General features: G+C 48.8%; 1 protein-coding gene across 1 annotated transcript; it reads right to left on the minus strand.

Moving 5' to 3' along the window:
* Window positions 1-3,541: 3,541 nt before the first annotated feature.
* On the minus strand, window positions 3,542-12,582 carry LOC135448122 (extracellular tyrosine-protein kinase PKDCC-like). Its single transcript, XM_064713694.1, has 7 exons — window positions 12,061-12,582; window positions 11,777-11,899; window positions 9,394-9,665; window positions 8,198-8,277; window positions 7,995-8,099; window positions 6,367-6,543; window positions 3,542-4,399 (listed from the first exon to the last, which is right to left on the minus strand). Exons 1-7 carry the CDS (start codon window positions 12,580-12,582, stop codon window positions 4,296-4,298), a joined length of 1,383 nt encoding a protein of 460 aa, XP_064569764.1. The 3' UTR covers window positions 3,542-4,295.
* Window positions 12,583-12,877: the final 295 nt, after the last annotated feature.

Raw genomic sequence — 12,877 nt, forward strand, 5'->3', positions numbered from 1 at the left:
GCTTTAGGTGCAGATGTGGGCTTGGGGGAGAGTAGTGCTTGTGGTCCCTGGGAGCAGGGAGGATAAGGCTGTTGTGGCAGTGGGGGCACTGAAGGGATGTCATTCTGTGCCCACAAAGTCCAGGCATATGAATTTCTTAAAACACTACCAGCATCCCCATCTCCTCCACAGCTATGCCAAGACTTCTCCACCAGTAACCCCAGAACTTTTGCCATCTGGGTTGGCCAGCTGGGCAGGCTGAGGCTCTGGAGGCACAAGCCCTTGCCTGGAGCTCTCACACAGAGCCAGGAGCTGAATTCCAAGCAGAGGAGTCTGACAGCTGCTCCCTTCAGCTATCACCCATCCTTTGGTACACCCAGACCTGCTTGATGGAACCTGATACATTTTCCCATTAGCCAAGAACTATAATTCAGGGAAAATCCACCATCCTGAACTAAGCAGATGCTGCAGAGGAGGCAGAGGGGCTCATGGTTACCTCTCATAAAATTCTCTTCTGTGAATTTTCCCATCTCCACATTGCTGGTGGTGACATGCTGGTACACTGAGACAATGGGACCAAGGGCAAAGATTGCTCCAAGTACTACAGTTAGCAGGAATTGTCCACTCTGAAGTCCTACCAATCCATCATGGGGAGCCATTCTGGATACTGGAGTTACACTTCACTGATTCCTCAAACTGGAGCCCAAGCCCAGATCTTTTGACCCAGAAGAACCAAGTGCTCTGACTTTCTGCCACAAAGTTGAGTGGTTGGTACAACAATTTATAGATGTCCTCACAGAAATCAGTGTTAATCCAGATGTGTCATTTGGGCCTCCAGCTGACTGTGATAGATTCCTCTCTTCTTTCCCCAAATTAATTTGAAATTTCATCTTAGTGCTGTTTAGAGCATCAAAGTTTGCAGAATATGCCATGTCAAAATAGAGTTATGACACTCATTGGTACTTGAACCCTATCTGAGGCACCAAGAGTTGATTTTTCATTACTGGGCTCTGTGTCCCTCACTCTGCTTTTCAATCTGTCATGCAGTCAGTGGTCATGTAAATGTCTGTGCAAACATGCTGAACATGAGTAATGCAGCATCTGTTATTACAATACAGAATTAATTAAGAGTATTAAAGTTTTTGTCTAAAAAAAATACCTATGGAGGCAACATTTTCATACCCATTCTCTCCTAAAGGCAGCATCCTTTGGGAAGATGTGATAGACACATTTAGGTAAATATCATTCCTCCAGCACACATGGTTTCCATTGCAATTGATCCCCTGCTGTTTCCTTCCAAGCACTTTCCTCTGTTGCATAATTCCACAATTGTGACTGAAATACTGATCAAATTGACTCCAGCAACTGGGAGTTTTAAGGGCAGTAAATGTTTATATCTGAGGTTTTATGCACTGTAGTTACTGAAATACAGTTTTTAGGCATGCACTGAAATTTTCAGTGGCATTGAAAGTCTAAAGTTGTTTGAGTTATAATTTAGTAAAAGGATAGAATGAATAAAGGCTGACTGAGTGAGATGGGGCATAAAGACAGTGCACTACAAACCAGTCACATGGGCCCAAAAGCTGTGTAGAGGATGCTTCCTCCTGTAGGCACCCCTTAGGGCTGGGAACAGCTTGGGTGCTTCACACAGACCCAGCACCTGAGCCAGGTGTGAGCTGCCTGAAACTTGGGGGTCACAAGATGCTAGCTGCAGAATAGCAAAGAGATAAATCCTACATGTTTTTAAACTGGCACAACCATTGGTAAAAGTTTCTCAGCAGACAATAACAGCAAGAAGCTGGGAAAAAGCAGAGTGGAAATTGCTTTTCCCAATGACTGTGTCTCCTCAAATGCATGTCAAACTACAGCTCTAGATGTGGCAATTTCTTAGTGTCTAGCACATGAACAGCATTGGTCATAAAGGTGTGCTTGTGCCTTGGCTACTTCTCTGTGCCAGCCAGATGAATGAGGGTTCATGCTGTAAGAATGTGCTTACTCCTTTGCACAGCCTGGTCTAAATGTCCTACAAGAGCCACTTGCTGTGGCAACAGCAGATCGAGCACTGTAATTCTTTAAAGCCTGCCTTCCCTTTTTCATTATGTTCTTCTTATTATTATTGTTTGTTAATTACGGTGTGTTCAAAACTTTCAGGACATGATCAGTGGTCTCTGGTGCCAGGGCTAACTGCAGGTCTGATGCTGGAAGCTGCATTTGTACAGTGACACTGGCATTCCCTGCAACTTCACCATCTACTGAGGGCTGCACATGACTGGCAGCAACCTTACAATGAGCACTTGACAGAAAAACCTGCCAAAGAAGCATCACAAGACTGAAATACACAATGTTCTTTTTACCAGTAGAAATTTTTAAGATGGGAAGGTCTTTCTAACATGAACTGCAACTACTTACTTCAACTTTTGCATTTTGTTTCTTCCACTGTGAAACGACCCCAGGTTGGCCCTTGCACGGCCCTGCTTTGGGGGAAGTACTCCTGCTGGGTATCTCAGGAGGCTGGGAGATATGGAATAAACTCTCTTTACCTCTTGCTAATGTAGAGCACAGCAGGTGTCTGAAGCCCTGATCACTGGGTCGGTGTCAAACAATAGCAGCCCCCTGGCAGGACCTTCCCTTCAACTTCCACAGGAGCTGGAATGGAGAGAGGGGTCTGTCCCTGCCCATTGAAAAAGCCTTGCTGTCACAAAGCCTGCAGCAATGTCATCACAAGAGCCTTCTTGCTGTGCTAACTAGGAATCCTCATTAATTGATATCACTATGAGTCCCCCAGCCCCAGAGTAAGCAGCAGGGGTTCAGTGCATGAGAAAGACACATGCAAAGGCATTGCTGTGGTTAATCGAGTCCTAACGAGCTGAAAGATGGGCTCCTGCATTAGGATGGGCTCCTGCACTAGGAAGCGTGGGGAGAGACCATCAAAAACACAGCATGACTCCAGGCAAGAGCGGCAGCATTTTCAGTCCAGGGGTGCCCCGCTGCCACAAGGTCCCACATGGAAATGGCTACACGACTCTTGCCATGTCCCAAAAGTTGTAATTTCCGGCGTGGGACAAGCAGAAAACAATGTGGCATCACACAGTTTGTTGTAGTGTGGCTCCTGTGCACAAAGCCAGGGACCTTCCCTAGGATACATGAGGTCAGTGCCGATTTAGGCTTTTCCTCCAGAAGAGGTCCTGGAGTCACTGCTTCCAGGGACTCCCAGAAGTTGCACATTGCACTGTCATCTCTTTCAGTCTGAAATGATACTAACCCCAGCTATTTTTCAGAGGCCACATCTACAGTTTTAGGGCAGTTGCAGGAGGCTCTTGGGACCACACAGTCTCCTCTGTGCTCAGAAGCCTGCAAGTACAGCCACAGTGTCCTTCAGGACCTGAGTGTCCAAGGGGGCTCAGGAACATTCATACACTGCTTGGAGCACTCACAGGCTGCCCTCAGGAGTGGGTAAAATGCTAGGTGAGCTGAAGGTAGGAAACACTGGTATTTCTTCATTTGGTTACAGTAAAGACTTAGGCAATTAAAGGAAAAAAAAAACAAACTTCTCACAGCATGCTTAGAATAAAGAGTCATTCTTTATCATACAAAGTCACACCTTACATATAAATAATTTGAATGTCTTGCTCTTTCATGGAAAGTAACAGAGAAAAACCTTCAAGGTTGATACATGGGAGCTGGCATTAGAAATCACATAGGATCAACCCCAAATCCTGCATCTAAACACACAGATATTTGGTTCCAGTGTTGACCTGTACACCACTTCCCTCCCTTGCATGGAAGGAACTGAATCAGGACCCTCCTTGGAGGACCACCCCCATCATCAACCTCTGGTTATGGATCCCAACCCTGCAACCTTGGCCTCATCACTGAAATTTACATTTGCAGTAGTAAGAAAACCCAGTTTGCAGCTGCAGAAAGAGCTGTTGCCTTCTCCAAAGTGCATCGTCTGTAGATTTTTGGAGGTGACTGAAATTACTAAGCCTACCCAAGCTGGATCCCTTGCAGCTATTTCTATTTCTTGGCTGACAAGCTGGCCAAAGCAGCAAAGCTAAGTATTGCACAGTCTAGCAACATCTGACTAAAACTGAGACCATTTATGTGGAACAGCAGTGTGGGAACAGAAAAGAAGCTAGTGGAGCAGCAATGAGAAATTTGAGCTTTGATCAAGGAGACAGCAGCATTTGACTCTATCTGAGCTGGCAGGGAGATCCCATCCCAAAGCAAAATAAAATATGTCATTCTTTCCAGCAGATGAAATTCTCCCCAGCAGTTTGTTCCTCCCAGGATCATTTTATGTGATCTCATTGTCTTTAAAGTCTTTCCCCTGAGGAAGCTGAACGTTTAATATAGACCACGGCGTTGGTATCCGGTACTAAATCAGTCCAGCTACTCTGAAAGGAGGCGAGCGGGCGTCCTGGAAAGGAAATAAAAATGCAAGTTTAATAGAGGGGAGAGGTTCACCTTGACCCATGCTATTTATTGCAAAAGGCACAGGAACACACTGCTTGCTCAATGGAGGGTCACTCTGCCCTGCCATAGATGTTTTACACTCCCAGTAAATTCCAGATGCTCAGAGTGTGCACAAGGAATGCATCGTCCAACCCCAGGGGCTTTTGCATCTTGCTTTGCTTTACCAAGCAGCCTTAGGAGAGACCAGCACATTCCCACAGCTCTCATTAATCCAGCTGGCAAACTCAGGCACTTGGCATTTCAGCCACACAGTTCTGGCATCCTGGGCTGCAAAGATGAGCCATGAAACTGCAAGGAAGAAAAATGCCAGGAAGGGAAGCACTAAAGACCTCAGGCATGGTGCAGGACCCTAATAAGGCACTGCAGAAAGGGTCCCTGTCCCAGTGCTTCTCCTGCATCCTCACTGTGGTTTCAAGCAGGATTCCTTCCAGGCAGGCACTGCACAGAGCACTAGCAGCTGCCCTGTGAGGAAGCCACATGTGCCGTGTTAGGCACAACTCACACAATCCATTGCTGGTGTCAAACTTGGTGGCTCAAAGAGATTTATGTTGCATCCATGTAAATGCTCCTATGTAACTAGTTTGCCACATGCCAATTGCACACAAGCCCTCAGAAAAGCTGCATTTTTGGTAGTTTAGGGGTTTTTTTTAAATGTCATGTGAACTGACAAAACATGATCCTTCAGCATCTTTGTGAGTGAAAACACTCATTTACCTCATTTAGTGTTTTACTTCAAGAAACAATTTAGCCCACGCTTGAAGTGTCAGCTAAATGGGATAATTTAAAATAATTCTGAAAACATGCTAGCTGTAAGAGGCTATAATCAGAGCTAATTACAGGGACATTCTGGAAATCCCTTGGCTTGGGGCTTTAGTTTTGATAGAGAGGATAACAACTTGTAAGCTATGATTCTTTTAATTATAACAATAGTAACCACCTTCTTTTACACAGCTCCTTTCATCTCTGAAATCCCCACAGCTCTGCAAACTATACATACCACAGGGATTGTTTAGCCTAACACCAAAGTGAAGCTACCTCTACAAGAAATGAGTAAGTGTTTAACAATACCTGGCAGTCCTGAGCAAGATTTGTAGAGGAAAAAAGGTGCAGAGGGAGAACATAATTGCTCTGGTGTCTCCCTACAAACACTCAGGGGATTTCTGGATGCCCACAGTGGCAGCCATCTGAGCTTGAGGATAAGGAAGGCAGCTTTCAGATGTGCCTTAGGCTCAAGGCACCATGGAGGAAGGCAGCAGCACCATGTGGCAGCACCCTGTCACCCTGCCTGTCGGGACTCAGGACATCCCTCCTGGTGTCCAGAGCTGCCAGGACCCCTGCCAGGGGCTCAGAGACCCTGGCACACAGCCCAGAACACCTGTGGGTTTGATTAGGACCCGTGGAGCAAATTGCCAGCTTTGTATGAAGACCTGAAAGCCACAGAAGTTTAATAACAAAGTTATCACTGGTGAAAAGGTAGATTTTGGGATTTTTAGAGTGGGGGGTCTTGGGAACAAGATGGAAGGGCTTGGGTGTGTCTAGCCTTTCTTCTTCTTCTTCTCTACCTTCATCTTCTGCTGTGATGCTGGCACTTTGGGATTGGTTTAGAATAGAATCTCGCTGTCTAACACAGGTGATAGGTATTGGAAAGTGATTGTAAACATGTTATATGTAGTTTGTAGTATAGAGACAACACTGCCTTGGGGGCGGTCAGAGTGCTGCTGGCTGTCCTGCTGAGCTGACCTCGGTGGGGCAGGAGGAAAACTTTTATAGATAAGATACAATAAACAACTCTGAGACTGAAAACTGAACAGCTCCGACTCATTCTTGGAACACACGGGCCGAAGCAGAGACTTTTCACATATCTCAGGGCTGCAGTGAGCTGCAGCACCCTGCCACCCTGGCCAAGCTCACCTGTCCAGGTCCTGTGCTGGGTGACAATGAAGCTGTGACAGTGCAGCTGGGAGTTACAGATGGCAGCGGCCTCCTCGGCGCTGTGGATGGACAGCAGGCAGCCCAGGTGGCTGTAGGAGGGCCAGCACTTGTGGCCTTCCCCTTCCACCGTCCGGAAACCCTTCAGGGAGACGTAGTCTGGGGACAGAAAGAGGGAGTCTGGGGAGACACTCCAGGTGCATTCCAGAGACTGGCTGCACTACACAATCAGGGAAACTCAGAAGAATTGCAACGCTGACAGACTGAACTGACCTGCCAAGGTGGAGTGAGGTGGAGCTGCAAAGCTAAAAGAAACCCAAATCTTGCTTTTTGGTTCTGCAGTGGAGCACAGGACAGCAACTCCCCCAGAGATGTAGGAGAGGGGTCAGAGGTCTCAGGGGCGAAGGGACAGGGGTGCCACCGCAGGGGCGGGTGAGAGGAGGAGGCTGCTGTGCAAAGCCACAGCTCCTCCATGTTTTCCCAGGAGAAGCCAGCCTCCAAACAGCCTCTCCTACACCCCAGCCTCAACAGCAGAAGCTTGTCACAGATCCAGCACCAAGCTACATGGGGCACAGACTGACCCACCCGTCATGGTGCCACCCACAGAAACAGGAGATTGAGGAACCCCACTGGGGGAAAGGGAGGCCAGATCCTGCTCCTGACAAAGAGACCTGACAAAAGAGCTGACAAGCCTGAGCAGGTGTTGTTCAGGCTATTGTTCACTGCCTGCTAAGAGTCTCTCCCCACCTTCCCACACCTCTCGGATGGTGATCATTTTGGCACAGTGCAAAGCCAATAGACAGGTGTTGTTGGAAAATACCAGTAATTCCTGTTAAAGCTGCTGGTCCTTCCATGCAAATGACCAGATATCTTTGCTCATAACAGTGCAAATTATAGTTCTTTCAAATGCAAAGAGATTTCCTTCTGCAAGCCACCATCACCCACCACCTCATGTGAATGCCCAGGAAAACACAAGCCACAGTAACCACTGGATTTTTAAAACTTCCTTTTGATCAGCCTCATCTCTACCACTGAATGGGTCCTTTTCAGAGGAATGCACCTCATAAAGGCACATTTATCCATGCACAGGTCCAACAGAAAGATCTTCAGAGAAAAGGAACTTAGAGGGCATCAAGAGCTCCAGGTACCCTGCCACATTCATCTTGGTGCTGTCACCTCCCCACTCTAAGTTTCCATAATCTGTGCTCAGCAGACAGAAGCCACTCAGTCAAATGGGGAGTTTGAATATCAGCCCCAAAAACTGACCTGTTGGCCCAAAGGATAAAGAGCCACTCAATCCCAAACACATTCCCTTGAGACACTGATGTTCATTATGAGAAGAGTATTTAGAAGCAGTGCAAACACACGTCCATGCAGTTTGCCTGCACTGCTTTTACTTTGCAAAACACAGGGTTTCAAAACCATGCATAGCTCCCATGGATAAAAAAAAAAAAATAACAACACAAAAGCCTGCTCAAAAAAAGACATTTTTGGTGCTTTTCCTAGTGACTATAAACTGCCTAAATGTAGGAGAGATCAGAATTTGACCAGTTACCAAATGCCTCACTCCCTCAGTAGTTACTTTACTTAGAGCATTCAAAATCAACTACCTTTTAAAAGAAGAGGTCTTTTCTGGAGATAGAGCCCAGACTTGTACAGATGTAAAACCTTTTCAAAAGCTCTCAGGGTTTCATTTATTCCGTATCGTAAATCACCTACATTTAAGGAAAAAGATGACAAAGATAAACAATTCCACAAAATAAGTACCATTTAGAGACTTCTAATAAAGAAGTTTATGAATATTAGCTGGTACCTGTTGCATTCAGAATATCACTCAAAAGGGGCCGCAAAGCTGGTGGTGCAGAGTGTGGCAAAAGATAGGTGAAAAAATACCTGCAAAAAAATCCCACAGGCTGATTAGAATACAGTGCCTTCATTTCCCTGGTGATTAAGTTGTCTACATTTTCCCGTGACTTGATTATCCATATGCAACTAGTAAGTCTGCTTTGGTTACAAAGTTATGTTTGAGCACATCTTGGTGTCTCAGATGGTTCCTGTGAGCTGGGCTGAAAGCCTGGTCCTTGCTGCATGAAATCTACCTTGCAAAGCTTCATGCAATAAAGCTTCCCCCCATTCCCCTGGGCCATTTTTGTATACTAAGAAATGTGTTTCCCACCAAAAAAAAAAAAAAAACCACCCTGTATAAAAGAAGACTCATACAAGATCCTTCTCTTGCCCTGAAAAGGTTTGGGCTTCTTATTGCCCCTGAAAATTCAGGATGACTCATTTACTGACTGTTACACAAAAAAATTCCTGTCCTAGGGAACAAGTGCACAAGAGACAGGGACAACAGCAAGGCTGCAATAAGCTATGCAGGGATTTACCCTTTAGCACTGGAAATCTAGGCTCCCTTGCTAAGTCCTTCTGTGCAAATATCCAGCTGCCAAGGCTTCCCTCCAGGATGTGACCTGCCAAGCATCAGTGGTGAGCAAAGGTCCCTGAGTTTTCAGCTGATGGCCCATGGGAAGTGCTGCAGCAGCCTCATCTCCTTGCCTTTACCTGCCCCCTGCTCTCCCATAGGAGCCCACAGGGAGATTTGGAGATGAAGGGAAGCACTGGGCAGCCTGTTCCCAACAGTGGGACTCACAGCTGGTGGGGTTTGGCAGGTAGCCTGCACTGCCACTGCCTTCAGCAAGCACAGCCCCTGGATATCAAGCTCCAGGGTTTGTTTGGCAAACAGAAAATTTACAGGTGCAAGCTCTGGGGCAAGTTTTTAGAGGGCATTGGGGAAAGGGAGCAGCACAAGAAAGATGCCTTCATTCCCACCAGACAACAACTGCACTATTTTCCTGCCTTATAAGGAAAATAACTTGCTTCAAAGTGATTCTTAACTACCCTCTGACAGAGGTGAGGGAAATCACCACATGGAAGAAGAACAAGGTGCTAGAGGCTGCATGGCAGGGCTTGAGCTCAGCCACCCCAAATCTTCCCCCATGCAGCTGGACATACCGATATGCATTGAACAGATTCTTCTTTTCATTTATTCCTTCACATTTCCCAGCCACAGAGCACTTGAGAGGGAAACTTTTGGTAGGGAAGTCGAGTGTGCAGTCATTATCTTCCTTACAAGACAGCTCCTCGGTGCTGGCATCATCCATGTCTGTCACTTTTAGGTTTCCATCCACCATAACAAACTGCCTTGGCTGGAAATCCAAGAGGGCTATTGAACCCAGGGGGGAATGTGCCAAGTAAAACAGCAGTTTCACAAGACTCAGGCAAATCTGAGAAAGAGAAGATGAATATGCATGGAAAAAAACAGATGAAAAACAGCTATTAAATTGGAAGTAGAACAAAGGGGAGGGCATTCAATTAAATTAAAAGAGAAAAAAGGCACACAGAACTTAAAAGGTAATTACATGTATGCTACAAAATTTATTATCAACATTGCCACAGGATTTGACTGGTAAGTAGTTTAGCAACATTTTTAAAAAATGTGTGTATACAAAAAGAGACATTTGCAGTTAGAAGAGCTAGAGGAGAAAGCTGTGAGGAAAACAATAGCAGTCTTCATGTTTCAGGAGCTATATTGATTTGCTAGCTGAAATCAGAAGGGTTTTTCCCAGCCTGGCATAAAATTAATAGATTCCCCTCCCTTCCCTCATGCTGCTCAATACAGAGTGAGGCTCCATGGTCATTAATACCAGATTCATGCCTTGCTGCATCCCTCAGCAGTTTGAATTTGGGCACACAATCATGCTTCTGAAGAATTAGTCAAGGCTTGCAATGTATTTATTGCCAGCTTTTTTGCTTTTATGACAACTTTCTGGCAGCAGTGAAAGGCCAGACAATACCTGACCCAGCAGAAAGCTTGGTAAATTATTTTTATAGAAACTAGAGCTAGAGAAGTGCATTTATACTGCACCAGCACTTTGCTCAAGCAGCTTTTTGCAGCAGTTTCCATTCAGTATCAGGAGCCCTGGCATCAGACAAAGTGCATGCTCAGCTGGGTGTGCCAGGCAGCCCCACGTCACCCCGCGCCACTGCCGATAGCAATCTGTGCAGCGCGAGGGATTTCTCCCTTGGAACAGCTCACACCATCCCTGGTATCTGATGTGGCTCATAGCAAGGGAATCCCATACGTTTAGACACCCTAATTAGGAAACAGGATTAGACAGTGCCAGGGTAATTCTGAGTTAGTGTCTTCTGCAGTCAGGAGGTTGTTAAAATCTCTAATGCCACCACACCAAACTTTACCACCAGCTAATCCAGCATCATGGGAGACTTTGGCACGCTTAAGAAGATGAGGTGCTAGGAAAGCTATGTAGAGTCAGTACAGAATTGAAGAAAGTAAAACTCCCCAAGCCAAGAGAAATGACTGTGGAAGCTCTGATGCTATTTTAACTTGTTTAGGGAAGCAATCATAAGAACCCCAGCTTTGCATCCCACAGCTGAGCGAGTGGTTGCCACACTCCCCCTCTGGCTCAGATGGCAAGGCTCCCCTTCAGGACCACATGCAGACAGAAATTTTATTTTAGGACTTTTGTTGGGCTTTTATTTTGCCCAAAGCATTTCTTGCTGACACTAAGATACCCTTGCTTTTCTACATGATGGGGTTTTTTTTGCCTCCTGGCACCCAAACAAGTAGTATTGAGCCCCCAACTGAGCCCTAGAGGCAAACTGTAAAACAAGCTATAACCAAAGTAAGTGCCATGTCACAAGTCATTTATACTCCTGGGGAGCATATGGGTCCCTGTGCAGGATGCCGAGGAGATGAGGCAGATCTCACTAGAAGGGCTGCAATCCTAGCACCTGCAGCAGGACGAAAGCAATTTAGTAGCGATTTCACCACTATGATTTCCAAAGGGCCAAAATCAGAAACACCACATAAACACACGGCAAGGGTCAGCTTGCTCAGCTTGTTGCCTGGAACAGGTAACACAGAGCAAACCACAGATTCGGAGCGTGGTGATGTGGCTTTACCAAGTCAGACTCAGGTAGCCGAGGGGCATCCTGACCAAAGTCCTTCTGCATATTTATATATACATAAATATGTATAGGGAATATAGAGGCAAAACGAACGTTATCGTGTAATCGAAGGTATTAACCACGGCCCCAGCACCGAGTACGATTTTGTGTCTATCTCCTCCCAGATGAAGTTCTTTTAACTCCGTTCTACGGAGAAAGAAACTCACCGCGATACACCAAGCAAGGACTGTGTTAATGTGATTTTAAAGGAATGAAAAGGAAACCATTTACAGACAATTTGCGGGATCAAACAGAGTGTCAGCAGGAGAATCCCGTTTGTCCCAGCGGTCACCACCGGCTCTTCGCCGGTTTGCCCAGTTTGTGGTCTAAAAGCGACTGATAAAACTCCTTTGCTTTGTTTTCTTACTTTAAATCTTTCCTCCCAGGGGGTCTGCAGGAGCTGAATCATCTCCAGCGGGGATCCCAGCTCCAGCATGGCTGTGACCCGCAGCTCAGCATCTCCGCTGTTGTCATAGCATTGGCCGTGCAGCTGCGGGAGAGCAGAAGCCGCGGTCGGGGCGATGTCGCTGCCACTGCCAGCAGACCTCGGCCGCCCGAGGACAGCGTGGGCACCCACGGGCGGACCGGCTCATCCCCGTCAGCAATTCCCCCGCCCGGCAGTGCCTCCCGCATCCCCCTGCCCCGCCGTACCTTGACGATGCCGGGGTGCTGCAGGCGCTGCAGCAGCGTCACCTCCTTGAGCAGCTTGTAGGCGGCCAGGCGGCGGCAGCCGGCCGGAGCCCCGTACCGCTGCACGCAGCGCCGCACCTCCCGGCCCGCCCCGTGCACCGACTTGAGCGCCACGGTGCCCCCGCCCGCCAGCGCCGCCCGCGCCACCACCTTGGTGAAGCCCCAGCCCAGCACGCTGACGGCCGTGGCTCGGCTCAGGTCGCCGCAGCCCAGCCCCGCCGCGGCCGCCGCCTCCCCGCCGCCCGCCGCCGCCTCCAGCCGCCGCAGGTCGCGCCGCCTCTGCCGCAGCTCCTCCCGCAAGCCGGGCGGCAGCAGCAGCGGCGGCGAGAATCTGCCCGGCTGCGCCTCACCGCCACCGGCACCGCGGCCGGCTGGCATAGCCGGGAGCGCCAGCAGCGCCAGCAGCGCCAGGGCCGGCAGCGCCAGCAGCGCGGCCGCGCTCAGCCGAGCTCCGCGCCGCGCCCGCCCCGCCGCCGCCGCCATGGAGAGCGGGGCTGCGCGCCCGGCTCCCGCAGCCCGCCCGGCTCTGCCGCTGCCCGCCCGGCTCTGCCGCTCTGCCGCCCGCGCTCCGCCGCGCCGGCAAGCCGAGCGCCACCGAGGGGGCGTGTCGGGCCCCCGGCGCCCCCACCCCGCCCGCCCGGCACGGCTCGGCCCGGCCCGGCCCCGCGGGGCAGCGGCGGCACGGACCGCCCAGGGAGGGGAGGCGGCGGCGCAGCCTTAGCGGTTCTACAGGAGGTGGCCCGGGGTGGGAAGCGGAGGTGCCCGGTGCGAGCGGCGC

This window comes from Zonotrichia leucophrys, chromosome 5 (assembly GCF_028769735.1).
Source record: "Zonotrichia leucophrys gambelii isolate GWCS_2022_RI chromosome 5, RI_Zleu_2.0, whole genome shotgun sequence".
Lineage (NCBI taxonomy): Eukaryota > Metazoa > Chordata > Aves > Passeriformes > Passerellidae > Zonotrichia > Zonotrichia leucophrys.

Bases quoted from the DNA above. Each gene is read 5' to 3' on its own strand.
- LOC135448122 (XM_064713694.1), bottom strand. From the start codon at position 12,582: ATGGCGGCGGCGGCGGGGCGGGCGCGGCGCGGAGCTCGGCTGAGCGCG. The intron at 11,900-12,060 runs GTACGGCGGGGC...GCTCTCCCGCAG, and splicing joins AGCACCCCGGCATCGTCAAG to CTGCACGGCCAATGCTATGA. The intron at 6,544-7,994 runs GTAGTTGATTTT...TTCTGTCCCCAG, and splicing joins AAGACCTCTTCTTTTAAAAG to ACTACGTCTCCCTGAAGGGT.